The sequence below is a fragment of the Botryllus schlosseri genome, chromosome 2 (assembly GCF_051294905.1).
Source record: "Botryllus schlosseri isolate E-star chromosome 2, Bs_hap1, whole genome shotgun sequence".
Classification (NCBI taxonomy): Eukaryota; Metazoa; Chordata; class Ascidiacea; order Stolidobranchia; family Styelidae; genus Botryllus; species Botryllus schlosseri.
This window is the reverse complement of record NC_137237.1, coordinates 14505706-14520004: the sequence shown is the minus strand read 5'-3', so window position 1 is coordinate 14520004 and position 14299 is coordinate 14505706. Positions and strand designations below refer to the sequence as shown.

At 39.7% G+C, this 14299-nt stretch overlaps 1 protein-coding gene across 1 annotated transcript; it reads right to left on the bottom strand.

The window, feature by feature from the left end:
* Window positions 1-2526: 2526 nt before the first annotated feature.
* LOC145433738 (growth hormone secretagogue receptor type 1-like) lies at window positions 2527-9348 on the bottom strand. The gene is made up of 5 exons (XM_080310938.1): window positions 9063-9348; window positions 7060-7317; window positions 6714-6929; window positions 5851-6013; window positions 2527-3988 (listed from the first exon to the last, which is right to left on the bottom strand). The coding sequence occupies exons 1-5, from the start codon at window positions 9130-9132 to the stop codon at window positions 3568-3570; spliced, it is 1128 nt and encodes a 375-aa protein (XP_080167064.1). The 5' UTR covers window positions 9133-9348; the 3' UTR covers window positions 2527-3567.
* Between the last annotated feature and the right edge of the window lie 4951 nt (window positions 9349-14299).

Below are 14299 nucleotides of genomic sequence, written 5' to 3'. Positions count from 1 at the left end.
GATGTTCGGCTGATACCTTCTCTCGGGAATTGCTATTTTGATTGACCGCCGTGTGAATTGTGAGGAAGTATGTTATGGTCACAAGGCACCTAATCAACTTTACTGTATCTACTACGGGAGAATTTTCGTGACTTTCTTTCAAATGTTACCACCAAGCGTCGCTACCACGTTACAATTATTTGTCAACTTCTCATAACTGCCAATGCAAATAATGTGAGGGATTTGTAGGCATGTCTGGTACAGATCGTGCTATAATTACACGTAAAAGGCGAGTGTCATTTTCCCGTTTTTGTCTAGCTAGCTGCACCTCGATATCTTCCTGTTCATTGACTAATTCGATGCTTATTCGAATACAAATTGCAAACCGTCTTGAATTACTGACTCGGAGTCTCCATATCTCTGTAAACAGCTTGTAAGGTATAAGTTATTCATTTTATGGAGACGTTTGACGTAATAGGTAATGGTATGAAATATTTTGTGATGTAGACTGCAGAGGATCTCTCATGTAACTGGCACACCGATGTGCCATATATATGCAGGGTTGCCATATCGTCCTTAATGAATTATGAAATAAGGTATTTTCGCGTAGATTCTTTTAACCTGAATATTTTTCTACGTGACTGGATTTCTTGATTTGTATAAGGGTTAGGCATACACCAGAGATGAGCGGATTTGAAATTTCTATGTCCTAATCCAATCCAAATCCGAACCTTCAAATCCAAATCCAAATCCTAATCCATAACTTTTTCATATTCAAGTCCATGTCCAATCCTAATCCGATTCCAACTGGAAATTCAGAAAAAATACTAATTTATGCAATGGTGGGATTCGAAAATTTTCACAACCAACGATTCATTTGATTCAAGATAACTCAGTAACCATAAGTACAATAATAACTGATCTGAATAAAGTTTGTCGCCATTCGCCACACGACATTTTAATCCCCCAGAAAATAGGTAAATCCAATCCAAATCCTAATCCGTTACGAAAAAAATGTTTAATCCAAATCCAATCCAAATCCGACAAAATTTCACAAATCCTGTTTTTTCAAAACCTAATCCTAATCCATGCTCATCTCTGGCATACACCCGAAAAATAATTGAGTCTAGATGTATTCATCCTCGGAAATCATGAAAGAAAGGTCTATGTTGCTCCTAATGTAGATTGTGGTCGTCTCGTTGCCGTAGTTCAGTGGTGCCCAACCTGCGGGTGCGGGACTTGTCGACATGGTCACGCTGTCAACGGACTTTTTTGCTCCCTACATATATATTAGGCCACCCATTAAGTTTCAACATGAGTCACTGCGAAAGGCGGTGGTAGTGGACCAGCGACGATAAAAACTTGGCTCAAAATGACCGCCACATGCTGGCCGAAACGATTGTCTTGATATGTCGGACGTCGGGTCGTATCGATCATTCGTACATGATAACGAACAATGTGCAATGGTGCATGTGTATTCTCTGTACCACTATCATTGCCGTCCGCTTGTTATGTATTTCGGTTGGATGAAAATAAACACTCTCTCTCTCTCGTCAAGTAGTCCTCTCCATCCTGTCCACAGTGTCCATGTAACCTGAGTACCACCGGCCAAATGCGGCTCGCGGAGAAAACGAGACTCATATAAAGACATGATCATTACGAATCAATGACATGCGGCGTGGTTCTTGATTGGTAAGGCACTGACCATTTTAGAACCGGATTTAGAAATATAAAAACCAAAATGGTAATATCTGATTTAGTTGACGACTTGTTTCTTATCACATTAGCACTCTTTGCGCGCGGGCTACGCAATAAGCTAGGCTACTATATATAATAACAGCTGAAGGTAGGTGTGGAAGGAAAATTCATAACAGCTACAACAGTATAGGAATGCATTTGCTGTGCATGTGCACTACATGTTGGCCATCGTAACTCGCAAGCAGGGATGGCCACAGTCCGGTTCCGGAACCGGAGCTGGGGCAGGATTTTATCGATTTTAAACGTAGCCGGACTGGATCCGGATTGTCAATTTGCTTTGACGGTCGGATTTTTCAACTGAAATATGAATAATTGACATGGATTTGGCAGGCATTTTTCGGATTCCCAATAGGATATTCACCGGCCGAATTGTTTCGGACTCTGAATTCCATTTCCAGCCGGATTCGGATCCCGAAATTTGGGAATCCGACCATCTCTGCAGTCGCAAATACACAATTCATACTACGCCGCCGATGTGCAAAGCCGATAGCGCAAAGCGCTGCGATTGTACGTAACAAAGCGAAATTTCACATTCCCTGGCGATTTTCATGGGGCTCTGGTGCTTTGCCATTATGATTATTATTATTTAGATTTTTGGAATCAGTGCGACGATAGCATTCGATTAGTACCAGTTATTTTAAATTCTCATCTGTTTATGATAAATTGCTTTATCACGGTTGGGGCTTGACCTTTCTATGCCTCCCCTCCTCCTTTCGCACTATATTTTGGAACAATAAACATGCAAATACCCTGATCTTGGGTGTAATTTTTTTTAAATGTATAGTCAATTAGTCGTTCATGAACATTGATAGAAAATAACCATAATTTATGTCGTTAATCAATGAAGATTTTCACAATTTACATTTATTCATCCTGACTACAGGTGATCCACTTCTTCAGTTTCATCCCCAACCGCACGCCTCTGTTTGGCATAGTGTGCATCTCAGGAGAAGAATTTTTGTTCTAGTCTCTAGGTATTTAGAACGTGCGGTAACTGCCTGCCGAATCTACGTGCAAACTTGCAATTGCGTTGCTTTTGCCTTCACCGTTATGATTTCGCATATAAGAGGGAAACTGTTATATTTATCGATCCATGGGGGCCCTGATACCAACATTTGTTTGGGGTGCTGGGAGAGGATGAGGGGGTGCTGAAGCACCGATTGTCAGTGCTCGTCACGGGACAAAATAGCGATGAGGGTGATGGTCGAAAGTGATAACCCTTTATATATCAACTTCCCAAATTTTGCGGTTAGGCTACTTTTAACATGCCAACCCTTACTATATCCCAGATGCCACAATACTAAACACGAGGGTCTATTGCGACCCACAACGACAATTCAATTCCCTAGAAGGAATAGATAGAAGTTATAAAACCATCCGTTTCTCATAAACTAAAGATTCAGCTGTTGGAGATCATCTCAATATACCCACAATTTGAACAATTGTCCGATACATAGCCGCATATTTCCATGTCGTAGAAAATAATATATGTTCAATGATTCAATATAGTCGTGCCATTATGTGGAATAGTTTTCAACGAAGGCAAAATAATGTGCGTCATGGATGGAAGGGACTGTATGTAAATCAGGATTTGGGTTACCAAATCCGATCCAATAAAAGATAAAACTTTGCAATACGATAATTAATCCTACATCGGGAGAGAGTGTCAAGACAGAAGACACCCGGAGTACATTCTTGATGCCATACTATTTTCAACAGAATATAAATAAAAATACTATGATCTGCAACAGGAAGAACAAAGGTCGATAAGCTATATGTTGCCGCCCGTCTTGCAATTATTTGAAGCTGCGATATCATTATAAAGCTCCATCACATTGTGCTGTGGTGAGCAGATGCTCTCGAGTTGAATATATTTGACAAGAATATCTCTCCCCTCTGAGCTGGAGCACGCGCGACTGCCGATGCCCGTCGAAATATATCCTTTTTCACGAAAGAAAACGTGGCGTTGCGCATTTCCATACATCCCAGGTTGTACATGACAGGATTGAGGCATTCCGACACCCTGAGAATCAGGTACGACGCGACCCCGAACCAGTAGTCTATGTAATAGATGTTGCAATTGTTTTTCACGTGTGCCGACGAAGTCCATATAAGATAAGCCGCCACTGGCACATATCCAACTATGAAGCAGGCGCATATTAATCGAAGTTGCAAGCGAGCAGACTTGTTCCGGCTTTGAATGCGTTGAAGGCGGGCCGCGTCTGTTATCTGCCAAATAGCTCTGTTGGATCTGTGTGTGAAACGTGCAGAAGTTTGTTGGCTACATGGTACATATACGTAATTACAAAGCGTGGTGACAATAAATAGATTAAATTCCCTTTTCACTTTGCGACCCACTTTTAATGCCATGACATGCGACCCACCATGAGATGTGACCGAACGAATGAGAACGTCATTTGACGTACGTGAAGAGCAGTGACGATATAGCGTAGTGTTATGATTCACAGCTGCAACACCCACAGGTTGGGAACAGACTTGGACAACTAAATTATTATTGTCTAAGAATAGGGCTGTTCAAAAATGACCTTTTTTCCTGGATCTTGCTGGCTACGTGATTTAATCGTTAGGTTGCCTTAAAAAACGACGCACACCAAATTTGAATTCATTCCAACCATTATTCGCGGATTTCGTACAGTTTGAAAATTTTGAATTTGCCCAAAAATGCAAAAAAAAAATTTTCAAATTTTACTGCCAACCCCATAAAATTGTTGCGCTGTCTTCAAAAACGATGCAAAACAAATTTGACTCAATTCCAAGCTGTAGAAGCCGATCACCGATCAAGGATAATCCCAGAATTATCAAAGAAAAACTGATATAACTCCACTTCTACGGCTTGGAATTGAGTCAAATTTGTTTTGCATCGTTTTTGAAGACAGCGCAACAATTTTATGGGGTTGGCAGTAAAATTTGAAAAAAAATATTTGGCATTTTTGGGCAAATTCAAAATTTTCCAACTGTACGAAATCCGCGAATATTGGTTGGAATGAATTCAAATTTGGTGAGCGTCGTTTTTTAAGGCAACCTAACGATTTAATCACGTAGCCAGCAAGATTCAGGTAAAAAGGTTATTTTTGAACAGCCTGTCTATTTAGAGAGAAATACCAGTAGTGTGATTATAATACAATTTGTTAAATGTTTCTACGCTCTAATTTTTAATCCAATTTCTGGTCTTCGTGGAAATTCTACAGGATAACTGTATAGTGCGAAACGAGCCAAGTTTGCGGTACACACATTTGCCATTCTCATGCTTATTAGAACGAACTCTGGTTTGATACGAACTGAACTTCATTCAATTTCAAAGTTTTCGCGAATGCAGTGATTCTAATTCTAATCTAACTTGTAAAAAATGTGTAGCTATAATTCTAATTCTAATCAACTTCAGAAAAGCCGAAAATTTTCTAGTTGTCCAAGTCTGGTTGGGAAGCACTGTGATAGTCCATGTTGTGTCTCGCAACTGACACGAAGTATACTGCTCGACTAATATAATTTATGTATGAGTCGTTTTGAAGCTTCTACAAATATTCCGATGTTATTGGCTGTCATCGATAGCCGTAATTGATGATCTGCGTCAGCAAATTCGTACACAACGCAGATCCTCAATCGGCCCTTAAAGAAATTTGGGATTAGCTTGCGCCGGATATTTAGTATTTACCTTTCAAGTCAATGGTCATTGGGACCGCACAGAAGTGAAATTGAGTTTATAGCTTATTGCGCTTTGCGCTGGCCTATTTATTATGACATCCCAACGTATTCAAGATTGTCACGAATGTCCGTTGTTCATAGGTAATATTTAAGCGTTCATAGTAGTTGTAACATCGAAATACCAGAGGAAATAGCTCATTCAAATACACATGGCAATGATACTGAACCGCTAAGGAATTTTGTGAATCCTGAGACGATATAGTCCGTCTATTCCTTTGGATGATCGCGTGAATTGCATATAATTTTTAATAAATCAAGTCGCATAAAATATTGCATTATCTATAGCTCATCGTTGTTGTATATCTACAACATCAATACAGGTCACGCTGATAACAATATTACTATCCTGCCAGTTTATCTAACTAGCACTTTAAAAATATGTCTCCTTACTCGGTCATTTTCCTCAGATTCCTCGTTGTGAAAAATGACAATATCGTGATAAGTACCGCAGGAACGTAGAACAGCGACGAGTAGATGATGGCGCTGTAGATGTGATATTGTTCTTTGAATTCTTGGCGGATTGAACAGGACGGCCACGGATCCAGGCTTTTCTCTGTGAAAAAGCCCCGCGTTATTGGTTTACTGCCTTTGGTTTGTTTTAATCTGCCTCGTGTTAATCGATCGAATCGATATAAGGGTAAACTCGATAAACACGCTAAAACAGACATATGTTTGACTCAAAATGATGTTATGCGATCCACGGCAGGAATGTTTGGACTTCATTCAAATATCGTAAGGCATGATAACGTCATTAGATAGCAATATAGGCTTAATAGATAAAATAATTCTAAATAACCTACATCGACCACAATTTATTATGAACACGAACACTGAATATTACGATTCACATTTCCAATTTCATGAACTAGAAGCAGTTTAGCCTATCTCAAAAGAGTCTATAATGGTTGTTGCTGCAGTGGAACGGTGCGCTGTTTTGACAAATGGTCATTTGATACAATATGTATAAAATTTAAACTTATAACGCGCTCCACTTCCTTTTGACCGTTATTTTGCATCTTATACACTATGCATTTTCCTTGACCGTGGTGGAAAAGGCTGTCAAGCGACAAGCACATAATATCGTGTGAAATAAACAACAGCAACTTGCCAGTCGACACCCACAAATGAATGGTTCCCTAAAATTGCATGTGAGCGTAGCCGAGCTTGAATAGATTAGTAAACGGATTGATTTCCACTATGATATGGTGTACACTGTACATGTATGGATATTGATACCGGTACAAAGTTCTTACCCTGTCGAACATCCATAAAGAGGGCGTGCGGCAGGGCAGCAATCAGTGAGAAGATCCATAATCCGGCGATGTAAAATCGAAAATGCCACTCTCCAAATCTCGTAGTCGGCGCCGTAAGCGGGCAGGAAAAGGCGTAGAAACGCAAAATACAAAACGACAAAATATGCAGCGAAGTCGTGAAATCCGTCAGAAAGTCCGTTACCCAATAAAATTTACCTGTAAACATCCATCCGAAATTAGTTTATGTGACGAAAAATAATGTGCCATTACGAAAATATGCTTGCTGCCCAAGTCACCGCAATCTATATAGAGTGCAATATGCACGAAATGTTCATAAATCACTTACACAAAGCGATGCCCCATTGCCACGTGGTAAATCCCCAGGTCCTCCGGTACAGCCATAACGGAGAGCAAATGCAGGCCGATACCAGGTCGGAAGCGCACAGGCTGATAAGGAATCGATTGAAATTTGTTTGCAGGCTTCTGTTTTTAAGAATCACCGCCAGTGTACAAACGTTTCCGATGAGGCCGAGGAAGAATAGAAGCGAGACGAAGACGGTGATCACAACGTTGACTTGATAAGTCGCCGGAATATCGGAACAATCTGGAAAGGATTGCGTAAATTGTAGTATTTCCAAACAGATTTAACAAATCGTATATTTGTTGTGTTGTGATTGTTTCTGGCATTCATGGTATTTTCGATTACAACGATACACCAGACCGATATTCTTTAGCATGATTCCGTATATGGCTACCTGAAGCACTACCCACTTCTAGGCCTTTTTAGATGCGGCTTACGCAGATCAGATGACCGGGAGGAGCTTGTACATTATTTGTAGTGTTTATAAAGGTATACGATCCTATGGGAACAGTGTCGGGTAGTAATTTCGAAATTTCGGAATAAACGTATGTTTCCAATGCTATCCGATCGATATACCCGTTTATATTACACGCAAAATTACACAGCAATTATCACACAAATGAACATATTCGTAGATATTCGACGTTATGCAGTATAGCGTAAAGTTACTATTTTCTTGGGCTCAATATAGCATGCAGCCGTAAAGAAATTTTGCGTCTGACAGGTCACTAAAGCGTCTTCAAAATTTTGACCGATATATCTGTAACCGAATTGTTTCGGTTTACTGACGATTTGGAAAAGGAAATGGCATAAAATGGGAACGACTATTTATTAATACTGACAAAGAATGAGAGCGATGTTGTTAGGTATTACCATATGTGTCTTATAAGTTATTGATTGGTTAAATTCTAGTTGGCATATTGTCAAAACATGCGACCGCAAATGCTATTTTACGCTACCGATTCACCGCAACTGGTATTGTCAAAATCTCAATATGCTTGCTGGTGTATTTGTCACGCCAATAATTATCGAGATCGTAACTGCTCAAAACTGTGACCGCAACTAACCACGCCAATCAAAAGCGCCAAAACAAAACAAAATACTTTTCTATCGTGATATGCTACATTTACGAAGCTAGTTATACAGTTTTTCAGACACTTTACATAAGAAAGTTAATGATCCATTCCATGAACTTCAGTAACTGATTCACAAATTCTGCGGGATCAAACGTGAAATCAGATTGTAACCCACATAATTTGAGAAATATATTATTGTTTTGAAATAAAATGATTTCGATCACGTACACAATTCGGTAAAGTAATTCACTTACATTCATTAGTCGTTTTATGAATGATGTGTCATGTACTCCAACATAACCGCAAGAACTCAATTGCCACCTCTGGTTATCGTACAATTCCGTATGGCATTCTAGCGATCATCCATTATGATGCATGGAATATTATGATAGTGAAGCTGTAACACAATTGACTAAACGAATTTTCGAATTGTTGTCGCTAAAGGACGTATAGGTCCATCAGTCATGTTTTTTCTCCTAGTAGCCATTGTTTACGAGATTGGAAGTTGCAATTGGCATGGTCTCATTCTTTTCAACAAGCAACGATTTGGCGTTTAACATGTTCTTATCATACACAAGTTCAGATAGATATGACACGACACGACACGACACGAGTCAACAGTATCCTATCTATCGGCATGCAAAAGAAATTTGTCTCTTCAAAAATCCAGTCCATTATAAAAGTAATTCCAAAGATACCGTGATATATTGAGCAATATATTTTTCACAGGGTTTTGGAGCATACATTATACGTATTGAATCGAATTTGCTGTTTTGGAATGTTCGTTTGGGCATAAGGGTTAGGTTATCCTGAACGAGATATTCTACCACTGGGATTAATTCCAGGGCGGTTGTTTGCTACCCTGCACTTCCTACTACCAAGTAGCGATCTAACAATACTATAGGTACTTACTTGTATGTGGAGAAGTCATGTCTATGTTTGCGACTCTCGCGTATCCAAGAGTGGCATTTCGGTCACCCATAAGAATGCCTCGACGCAAAAAGTATAGTGTTTTTGAATGCAAGCTGCTGGCCACCAAAGTGTTTAACACTGTCGCTCTCGCTACCGCTACAGATTTATCTGATTGGCTTCAAAACAATACCTGCTTTAACGATATAGTACATTATTGACTACTTCCATGACGCAAGCGATGAAAATTCCAGCTTACATATATCGGAGAGAAATAATCCGTACAGCCGCAATATACTTATTGACATTGGCTATCTTTTTAGCCACCCACTCAGTTGTTACCGTCGAGCTTATGATATTTCAAATGAGATAGCTAGTGTTCTCTCATTGATTCCAAGGTCATGTCAGGTCAAGTTTTAATCGTTCATTTCAGAGTATGAACTCTATAGTCCAATTCATACCGAATAACAAGGCTACAAAGTACAAACTATAGTAGTTGCTTTGCTACTGATTAGTTTGTGACTACAGCTGGAAAATCAGTTTATTCAGATTCATTGTTAACTTGTGAGAAAATACATTTGCGACGCTTTTTTATATTTCCTTTGATACTTGGGATCACAGACAATTAATTGAATTGACCAATTAATTCTATACATGTATATATACATGGATCAATTGAATAGTATATTCATATTGAAATGAACCCGAATATTTTCGGCTGACACTCGTCAGGGGTAATCGTCAGCAACTAGTAGAGAATTCAAAAGAACAGCGTATATCAACAATCGTAACACAAAATATGACGTCACCAGCACGGAATGTCGAATACGAGAGCGTTTAATGTACTATTTTTAGATGATACACGAACTCTTTTTGTCGACACAGCCTTGGCTAGTGTATTTTGATAAAAGTCGACTCCAAGGCACACAGACATTCGAGTATTCGACATTCCGTGCTGGTGACGTCATATTTTGTGTTACGATTGTTGATATACGCTGTTCTTTTGAATTCTCTACTAGTTGCTGACGATTACCCCTGACGAGTGTCAGCCGAAAATATTCGGGTTCATTTCAATATGAATATACTATTCAATTGTATATTGAAGTTCTGTACCTCCAAGAAGCTGTTCATACATGGATCAGACTATAGATGATATTCCCCCGAATGAAATAATAGTGCACAGCACATCTAAGGATCGCCGCGAAGAGTACTATACTATCAAATGTTATAGATCTAGTTCTACAGCGCATTCTCATGCATGGACGCAGGACATGAGCCTAAAACAGTGGTTCTTCAACTTTTTTCCTCCAGCGCCCACTTTAAAAAATTATCGTGCTCTAGCGCCCCCCATATTGTGTTCCTTTTTTCAGTTTTTTTTTAAATTTCCTTCAAGGACGCTTAAATGTCCTTCTTTATGGCAATTCGTCCTCCTTGACAGCTTTTAAGCTTTTAGAGCTTAGATGGTGGATAGTTTCGAGTGAAAATGGACATAAATGATGCTAAACAGGAAATCGTGGTTCGAACACAAGCGACCACTTTTTTGAGTCAACAAACGGAAAATATAGAAGAAAAACTGTATTTCGGGAGTTGAACCTGAAAGCTGAAAGGTGACCCTTTTTTTAATCAGCCAACCGCAATTTTGTGGTATATTTGCCCTTTTTCCGGATTTTACTCACGTATTTTAAGTCTGAAAATTTTGAAAGTGTCCTCGTTTCCCGATTCCAAAATATGGTAACCCTGCGTAACAGCACTTCGTCAGTCCCCCTAAAAAAGGATTGTCTTGGGTACCCATAGCGTGATAAACCAAACTTCTGGGGGCTTCGCATGCATGACTGAATAGGTAGTAATTGTATAAATATGTCTTATCCTCTCAGCCCACGTAATCAGATTTACCAGTAGCGCTGAGTGAGCTGTTGTCTTGGAAAATGAAGGCCACGTAATTAATAATTATTAAACATATTCGGGCGTGCCCGTTGGTACAATTACTTCACTACATGTTTTTTTTTCTTACCTCTTGTCCGCTATATAGTCAAAAGATATTGAAACGCATAAACGTATTAAACTTAAATAAGCACATGATTCAAAATTGGTATTTCTTCACTGGCAAATAATTTTTCTCTGATTGATGCAATTTGTCCTTTGGGTGCAGATTGTGACGACATGATAATTCAGCACGGGCGATTTAAGCTCCTATAGACAATTATACTTATATGCATCCAATTTTACGGTCAACATGAGGGTAATCCACTTCGGCTAAGGTTTTCTCGTTGACAATCTTTTTGGCACACGTCTCGGTATCCCATATTGGCAGGAACTTCATATGTCTTCGTGCAGCATCGTGGCGTGGTAAAGGCCGACGCCGAAATGCCTATTTCTATTTTCTATAATTATGCGTAGTTTTTCGTGGGGGAGTCGTCAAAACATGATGTATAATTTATGTTTATTCACCGAAATAATTTATGGCACCCTTCGAGCTCACCTCCCCCCCCCCCACCCCGGGATATTGGGTTTGGGTTGTTGCAGCAGCTTCGGTCCTGGTAAGAGGTCAAATCGTGTGGGTCTTTTCGGGACTTTAGTATTAGAATTATTTCGCGATTTAATCGCGCTCGAGGACATCTCGACAATAATAAACCATATAATAATTGTATGTGGTATATTCAGGGTCAAATCTAGGCTGTTATAACAACAATCGGGTACGGTCTCGTACCTAGATGTACGCATCCCGAATTCACATCTGCGATTAGCAATACGGGGAAATTAATGGTATTGGATTTTGTTTTAGTGCTTTGTGTGACTAAGTAAACTGAGAATGGGATGCATAGGCCTATATATCTGCTCACATTAAATCTAGTACTGTACCCAGTTAATAATTTTACCATGATTGTATTCCAAATCAAGCAACACATGCTATTTAACGTTAATGTGAGGTTGTGGACCACAACAGATACAATTAGGAAATATTCTGACGATTTAATTTTGTAGCTCTCAAACACAAGTATAATTTAGTTATTCCTTTCGTGCACAAAGCTTCAATGCATATTTTGTACACAATGGGCCCTCATTCTCAAAAGTGATATACAGTGTGTCCTTCGATATCCACACGCTCTGCGCTGCAACCTAGCAAGCGTGACGGTAGTGTTTTAACGGGAAATCTAAAAGTACGCGCAATTCATTTTATATAAATTATAATAACCCACTACATTTATGAAAAGATATGTAGCAAACGTCTGCGCGTAGCGCGACCAAAAATTACTAGATTTGTCATGTTTTGTGGAATGTTAATTTGCTCTGAATAGTCATTAAAGATATCTCCTACTACTGCATCATCAACTACTGCGAACCCATTTTTCTTCAGCGCCTCCCATATCGCCCCCTGAGCGTTTCTGCCTCCTTCAAAATCGGCGCTGGATGCAAGGTTAAGAACCACTGGCCTAAAACATAGTGGTTCTTAACCGGGGCTCACACATTTTATATTTTCATCTGCCCAAGACACACAATAGACAATGCTATGCGAAAAACACAATGCTATATAATAAACAGATAGGAGGGTGTCGAAATGACGCGGTCTGTCAATCTGGCATCCACCTAGGGTAGGGTATTAGGGTAGGGTTACAATATTTTCGTGACGCAAATTCCGGACACTCTTGAGCGCCTCCTAGCGTGTTTTAAATGAGGTAATAACACTATCTCGTCACAGTGACAATGCTTTGCCTATCGATTGTATACAGGAGAGGATTTTTTAACATAGGTCATGAACTACCTATTATAGACTGTTCGGCCATCTCGAATTTGAGTTCTGGAGATTGCTAGGGTCGGTATTCTCATTTGTTCTTCAACAAACTTCTTCACGGGCCGGTGTCTGGTCCGCCTGCCGTGTGTTTGCCAGCCCTGCTATATTGTTGAATCGGTGCAGATATATGTTGTGTATTGTAACCAGGACCGAAACAATACTCTTAAGCCAACTCCCGCTTGCAGAACACCGGCCTGGGGCCCACCAGAGGGTGATCGATGCAACTACTGGTGGGCTTATTACATGCATCAGGTTTATATGTGCACCTGGTTGTTAAATTTTGTGAATGAATTCTGTCAATAATATTGGTTCTACCCTAAATCACCATAAAAATTTTACCGTCTCTCAGCCCACGTGATCAAAGTTATCGGTATAGCTGGCGGAGATGATGACCTTGAAAATGCAGGGTACATAATTGTACAGTAGGCCTACATCACTAAACCATGTTCATGTCACACTGATAAGACTATTTATGAGTCGGAATGCCGGTCCGTACTAGCAGGTTGCACCTCCGGCGACTCCATTTCCAATTTGAAATGCTCCGTGGCCCCCCTCAAAATTTGGTAAAATGATGATTTCTAAAAAAACTGATCAACACCATTGCCCAGACTTACTCACGGCCTCTGTTGGAAGCTGTTTGAAGCGATCCCCAGAAAAGTGCAACGACTCCTAGCTTGAGAACCACTATCTTTGACTAAAGCATCCAAACGACCTTATCGACACTAGGAAGATAAGGTTCTCTAAAAGTGCGATAACAATTAGTCTTATTGCAGTAAATGATAGTTGTTTTGAGTTATTTTTATTGTAGATTTTGCGAGGACACGGGTATCCAAACCCATATTAAAATCAATATACGTGACACTAAATCGCGCGCAGCGCGAAGAAAAATCACAAGTAGCATAAATCTTCCCATAATAAGAAATTGCTTATGTTAATTTACGAAAGAATTTTCATCTCCCTTTAAATCTTGAAATTTCCGGATATTTAAGCATATTTCAGATTTTCCTCCCAGATGCCGTTTAAACAGGGAAATTCCGAACATGTCCGGGAAATTTCGACGTATGGCAACTCTAACCTAGGTCCAGTGCTCGATCATTATCGTTCGACTGTCTTTCTTCGGACGCTCTTCCGTGCTCTTTTTACGTTGGATTCATTGTATGCGGCCTTCATCGGGTCTTTTACTGGGCTTTTTTACGTCGGAAGAGGGAGCCACAAACGAGAAGAGAAGCACATAGAAAAAATTTCCGACGCTTCGGCTACAGGCGAGAATCGCATCGAATTCGCCTGCTTAGATGGCATGGAGGATGGCATCACTATACATAGTTGATTTGCAGTATGTGTATTATGTGTTCAATAAATAACGTCCATATCGTTACTAGTTTATGCTATTAAGCATAAAGAGTACTGACATTTTTGGCCACACCCAAAGATTTATTTCATTCCAAAATTT